This window comes from Notothenia coriiceps, unplaced genomic scaffold (genome assembly GCF_000735185.1).
Source record: "Notothenia coriiceps isolate Sejong01 unplaced genomic scaffold, NC01 NC01_scaffold00028133, whole genome shotgun sequence".
In the NCBI taxonomy this organism is placed as follows: domain Eukaryota; kingdom Metazoa; phylum Chordata; class Actinopteri; order Perciformes; family Nototheniidae; genus Notothenia; species Notothenia coriiceps.
In genome coordinates, this window is record NW_011360834.1 from 128,703 (window position 1) to 135,768 (window position 7,066).

At 40.6% G+C, this 7,066-nt stretch overlaps 1 protein-coding gene across 1 annotated transcript in view; it reads right to left on the minus strand.

Annotated features, from left to right (window-relative positions):
- The window catches only part of LOC104957997 (dynein heavy chain 8, axonemal-like), a 6,225-nt gene extending 4,481 nt beyond the window's left edge, over positions 1-1,744 (minus strand). Inside the window, exon 1 of the mRNA XM_010785691.1 lies at positions 1,607-1,744. Coding sequence (XP_010783993.1) covers positions 1,607-1,744 — 138 coding nt within the window. The remainder of the gene's footprint in view (positions 1-1,606) is intronic.
- Positions 1,745-7,066: the final 5,322 nt, after the last annotated feature.

A 7,066-nucleotide genomic window follows, 5' to 3' on the forward strand; every position in this document is an offset into this window, starting at 1 on the left:
AAAAACAGGAAAATTGTTGAGCATTTGCAGCTTTTATGTTGTAAACAGTCATTTTCCTGATTCTGTTGGTAAACGATGAATAGTGTTCGAAGGTAGAGTGAGTTCTTCACCGATTAATTTATTCTCATTGGTGCCGACTGTGACTTGTTTAAAACGGCGGTTCGTTAATCTCAAGCAAATCTTACCAGGCTATGTTCACCTTGTTCTATGGCAGATTTTTGCAACTTATTTCAAAGGTGAAAACAGCCTTGTTTGTCCATTATTGGTTCAACACACTTATTCTCTGCGAGCAGCAATATTTTCAGTGCAGAAGGATACACACGATCAATCTATTCTGAGTTTCTTTTCGTTTGATTACTAAAACCAGGGAATGGCGTACGCGTTTACTCGTTCAGGATTGATTGTGATGTTTTTCATTGTTGACAGAAAGCTAGTCACCAAACAACTGCCTTGGAATGTTGTGTTATTGAGGGTCTGCAAGGCGAGCGAGGTGGAGAGCGTCGTGTGTTGCCGATGACAGAGCTCAGTGTTGTGGTCGCTGGTGCCCTCCTGGTGGTGCACTCGGGTCATGTGCAACTAGAATGTAACGGTGCCCGAAGTCTTCATGGTGACACTAATGTCTCGCAACAGCTCATTGCTGAGACTGTGTTCAGACCACTGTAGGAGTCTCACCATACCCTGACCTGAGCAGCATTATGTGTCGCCATGTCTACCCAACCTGCACACCTGGGCACACCTGCACGACAGAATGCAGTTTGGTGGTCCGCTGCGTGTTTCGTGTCTCCCTAGTTGTAAATAAATGTGCGAAAGGTAGACACATTGAGGTGCATGTCAGAGTGGTCACAACAGTTCATTTACCTAAGCTGAGAATAACAAAGACCAGCAGCCGCTCTCCTTGCATCCGATCTCTGTCCCATGTATGGAGTACTTCTTTACGTCCCTTGTCTTCTCCGGTCTGTCTCTCTTTACTGGGTGCGTCCGTCTAATCTGTGATTTTTACAATCAGTGCTGTGCTCTGCTATTTTCACACATCATAAACTGATTAATTTCATCTTCGCTGCGCAGCTTTTATCCAAAGCCACCTTACATTACAAATTCCAAGGAATTCTAGTCCATTTAATGTCACTCGTGTCAATTAACGTTTTCTGACAACATACCAGAAATCAACGTCTTTCCTGGATCTAGAGTTTAATGGTTACATTTGACTGGAACACCCTCACACCGCGGTTGGAATAAATACTGCATTTAATCACATTCTGGTCACGTAGTTTATAATTCTTTCGATTGTTGCAACAACCTGCTATTTGGACATGTTTCTGCTTAACTCTGCATTAATCTCAGGGGCCTGACTGCCCAATCCATACTCCTCGGGTGCAGAAACAATGACATTATTATTGGCGACGGGTGGGCGCAGTGGTCTGTGCGTTTGGATCCTTCAGTGATTAAGGGAGGTGTCTGGGGAACACTTCCAGTTCGACGTCTGCCGCCATCTTGCTTTCAGGTCGTTGTGTCCTTGAGGCAAGACAGCTTCACCTGATATTTTTGTCTTCCTATGGGTATCTTGTCACACACCGTCCGATTTATACCTGGAATATACAAAGTGTACTTGAGTAAATCGCCCTCCCGTGACATTTTTCTGAGGTGTGAAGGGCGTGGTGTGCGCAGTGCATTGATCAAGGAGTTGAAACTCGTCATCCTGCGTTGTGTCCTCGGGCAGAGACACTTCACCACTGACATTGCTCATGTGGGTATGCCACAGTACAATGACCATTTACATGTATGTATGATCTGTATTTGTAAAGTGCTTTGAGTCATTGATAAAGCGCTATAATAAATATAAGGATTATTATTGTTATTATTATAATGTTATATGTCAAAGAGTAGAGTGAAGGGTTAAACCTTCGTTCTGGGGCTGGGATCTGGACCTTAGACACACTGGGACTTTAGAGAAGAGTCAGCAAATACGCCTCACTTTGCAGAGGCCTGATTGGTTGTTGATATGGTCCTCCTGCTTATATGTGAGTGAGCTAACAGGATTTCATCTCAATGCATTCTGGTTCTGATACACCGGTGTTCAGACGATTGGTCGTGGTACATTTGCACTTTGTGTGAGTCTCACGGATCAAGTGGTTCAAAATGGGTTGTACTACTGCTTTCAGAAAAAGATTTTGCCGCTATCGTTGTAAAGGCAACAAATATAAGGCATGCAATGATGAGACAAAATGTTCATTCTACATTGAATATTGTGACAGAAATATCTGTAGACGTCCTGAATTCACTGAGGCTTATGTGAACTATGTTTTCTCAAATTATGAACCAATTTTAGGCTTAAAGAGACATTTTTCAGACATGAAAAACAACCTCAACACTCTTATCCACCAACATGGTTCTTACGAGGTTAGTCGAGTAACGAAGAATTCCTATACTTTCCGGGTTTACATCCCCCGTGCCGCACCCTGAGATCCTCAGAGGCATCGCTGAAGGTCCTTCCAAAGTCCAGGTCCAAACACAAAGAAGACCGAGCCTTTTCTGTCAGAGCTCCTGGACTCTGGAACGACCTGAGCAGATCAGCGCTGCAAAATGTCAATTATGAATAAAGCGTATTATTCTTATTATAGACCCTTGTGAGGTTTCCTATTCTATTCATAGCTGCCTTTACCTCTTGAGATTTAGGAAATTGGGATTGGGGTCAATTCATCAAAGAATATTCACATTCTATCTGAAAGGGTCTCAATAGCACTGAGCTAGCTATCCATCCAGTTAAACCGTTTGAAAGAAAACTCCAGCACAGTTGTCAGTTTTACTGAAGTCTCTTTACTTGGTGAAACTGTAAAGACAATACAGACATAACAGTTTATTATTGACTGCCCGACTGACGAGCTAAATAAACAGAATACTTCACACAATGAGCTACGGCGCACAAACAGAGAAGCTAATCAGCCTAGCCGCTAGTAGCTTAGCGGCAAGGAATACTCACTGCATTCCTACAAACATAAACATTTTACATACAACATATTCCCATTAAGCCACAGCCTGTCGGACAATAACACTCACAGACGATGCGTGAACCAGCGGGAAATACGAAGCACAGCCCATGGAGAGCAGACGTCCGTTCATGAAACAACCCAAGCTACACGTGGAGCACACTCGGAAACAAACAAGTTCGTTCTCCTAGCAACAGGAATCGAATAAACCACTTGGGGCAGCAGTGTCAACGAACCACCACAAGGTGGTGCCAAAACACAGCCAGGAAAACACATACACGACAGATATACACCAAAAACAAACATCAAAGACAGAACACTATCATTTAATGTGTCGATAAATGTTTTTGAAACTAAAAATCAACTCTTTCCTGATAGAAATGGGTAAATTTGACTCGAACACCTCACAAGGGTTGAATAAATACTATTTAATATTCTGGTCCTGAGTTGACATTCTTTGATGTGCAACAACCCTGCTATTTTAATGTGGGCTGTTCTCTGTTAACTCTGCTTAACCAGAGCCTGACTGAATCATACTGCTGTGCAGAAAATGGCATTCTAATTGTGTCAAAGAGTAGAGTGAAGGGTTAAACCTTCATTCTGGACCTGGGCCCGAGACCTTGGACACACTTGGACTTTAGAGAGGAGTCAGCAGACATTATGTAATTCATGAACTGACCTCATTGAGGGGAAGGATTTCTCAGTCATTTGTTGCATAAGGAAATGTTGTCTTAAAGTTTCAGATGAAATGTAAAATAAAAGCTTTGTAAACAATTCTTCTCATCTTTTGATCCTCGTTTATATTTGATCTATTTTCCTGACGAGATTGTGACTTGCTGCACAGTGATGTTTGTAGATGTCTTGTGCTTTTTGACAAATTCAGAATATATTACAATGTAGATACTGCTCATCTCAGACAGCTGCTGAAGACAATCTGTTTCTTGTGAAAAACAATTGTGTTGAATCTCAGAGATATGATCCCTCCTTCAACGGATGGAAATCAAAAGGTTTTTGTAGTTTTTGATTCTGTATTTGACGTAAGCTTCAGCATAAGCTCAACTTCTCAAAGATGGCAGTGCTGTGTTTCAGTGCATTTCCTCACACAGCCCTGCTGCAGACACTGTTTAGTGTGAGGGAATATTTAGACCACAAGATGGCAGCATTATAATGTCAGTTACCTGAAGGAAACTGTAGTTCTGACAGTATGTATAGTCTCTTTAATCACCTGAAACAAACTGGCATTAGACTTACTTCTGTACCATTAAGAGGTACAACATATGGAACATTTACATAAAGTAAGACATGTATAAATGGAAATATACTGGATACCTCAGCTTTCATTTAGGAATAAAATCAATTCATCTCAAATCAAACAACAATGGCAAATGCTTGAATGTACTTTACTTCAGATATTTTTAATAATTCAAGCATATCAATCACGGTGACACAGATCTAGGTCAAATATAATTGGAAATAACACCAACAAGTATGTATCCACACATAGAAAACTATTAAAAAAACAAATCAAACGTATGTTTAAGTGCATTGTTTGTGTGCATGAGTGTGTATGTGTTCTTGTACATCTATCTTTCTGAGGACCAAGAAGAGTTTTAGACCTCAGACAATTTGTGATTGACTTTCAAGGTTCTGTTGGCAAGTTAATTCTCAGATTTAAGGTAAGGCTTATACTCAGGATTGGGTTTATTTGTATATTCTTCTAAAGGGTTGTGGGTATGCCTTTAGTTTTTATGTTTATCCTGCAATTGATGACTTTGGCCACCTGGGGGCAGCAGGAACCAGTTTTAAACACAACATTGACATTTCATCACCTTTCAAATTCAACATAACAGTTTTAGAGTGCAATTTAGTTTCTTACATATTCACAGTTGTAACATTAACCTTGAATTTCGTATGATTACATCATTTATATTCAAACACAAGATCATTTAAACTTTGTTTCAAACTAAAAGCAAGTGCAGTAACACAGACATAGCAAGCCATAATATGTTGATGTTAAAATAATGTCATTTGTTGAGCTCACCATGTCGTTGGTTACTCTGCTAACTTAATAAGAAATGTCATCTGCTAACAAACAGTTAGCTGAACTATTCGTGCTTAGTTTGGGGAGTTTGAGGTTGCCTGTGAGAAACCTATTGTTATTCCCTTTGTTAAAACCAGACAAGCTGGAGCCAACAAGTGACGGCCTCTTTGCCTGAATCATAACACAGCACAAGAGCAAATGCAAATCTGCTGGACTCCACCCAGTCCTGGTATCACGGTTAACTGAGCTAACAGCTAGGTTGTTGACTGCTACAGTTAGTTAACAGTTATCACTTAGCATTACTTTAGCAGCAAGTGCATCTTCTTGTTCATCAGTAAACTATGTGAATGACAGAAAATTGAAAGAGCAGAAAAAAGATTCTCCAGAAATATGATCCAGTTTCACCAAAATCAACCGGAAATCTAAATGAACCCAAACGGTTATTTCCCTCTAGGTGGCCACGCCCATTATTAAGTGAAAACATTTGCTGTCATTTGGCTTAAAATATTTCAGAATACAAATTCTGCAGTCTCCACAAATCGGATAGAAAAATTAAGAAAACCTTTTTGTATCTACTTGGAGTCCAATTATGAAGGCCAGGGGCAAAGGGCAAATGTCCCGATGTCATTGGAAATGGATGATCGACGGTGATATGGTGGAATTCAAAGCAATAAGAAAATCGTTAATTTGGATCTGTTTTGTTGTTTGACGTGCAATACTCGACATAGCAGCTGTTAGAGGATGAAACTATCTTTTCCACTTTGCTTTATTCTTTGTTTTCATCAGAAAGGGGGCGGGCCATCATTTTGCTGTGCAGTGTCGTAGCACTGCTCTCATCTATAGTTACACAGTGTTGCTTAAAGTTGATTTGTTAAACTTGTTAGTCGACTAATTTCCACATCCAACAGAGGGCACTTCAGTGACTGTGTTTTTGTTTCCGTCTGATGAATCTTCCAATAGTCCAATGTTCTCCTTTTAAGCTCGGCTTTTTGTAGATAAATATCAGTTTTTATCTGCTCAATGATCCTCTATGTTCACCAGCCGGTCTCTAAAGGCACATTTCCTCTGCAGCGGGGTAGCCCTGTTTAAGCGTCCCTAAGCGTCCTCACTCAGACCTCGGGCGCCTCGCAGGCCGTCCGAGGCCGTGGCGCATTCCCATTACAGTTTAGGACCTGGGGTAGCAATGCAGTGTAGGCGGGGCGATCGGCTTTTCTTTGGCCAATGAGATGTAGGAACGTCGTCAACTCCTCGGTCGACCACGGGGTGCTTTTCTTTGACGTTGCCATTTTTGTCGCTCCTCCGCTTACAAAAATGCTGTGTATAAAAATGCTGCAAGCTTGCTTCTAGATATATATGCGACACTCATTTTTGTAAGCGGAGGAGCGACAAAAATGGCAACGTCAAAGAAAAGCACNGATCAGCTCATTTTCAGACAGGTTTTTATATAAATGGATCAGGACAAAAAGAGAGAATCTTTTTTCCTGAAACTTTCAGAATCTCTTTACTCAGAGGGGACACGTGTTATAAAATACATGAAAAAGTGGATTTTGCATACTAGGTGAACTTTAAAAACAGTATTCCAAAAACCAATGGGTGATGTACGATGAGTCAATCATTTCCGATTTCCTCTGCTAAAAAACAGCTTCCTACAGCACCTGGAAACACTGATAAAAAAAGGGAACGCTCCTTAAATTTAAGGGAGAATATCTCCTATGCCTTTTTTTTACTACAAGTGACTTCTCTCATATTGATTTCATAATGATTGGATTAGACTTACATTTTGTTGTAGAGACCTTCAGATATGCAGCTGAATGGAATCACACACACACATCTTCTCAGGAGCAGATGTCATATGGGCCACCCTATACGGCCAGCAAAGGGTAATGCATGCATAAAGAATAAGAACAGAATGGTGGTAATCGTCTTGGTTACCTTATTTTCCGTTTAAAATGTAACCTTAACGCAACAACATGTTTTCCAGACCCATATTGTCTAAACCACTAATGAAAGGTCGAATGAAAATGACAAAATACCAAACAAA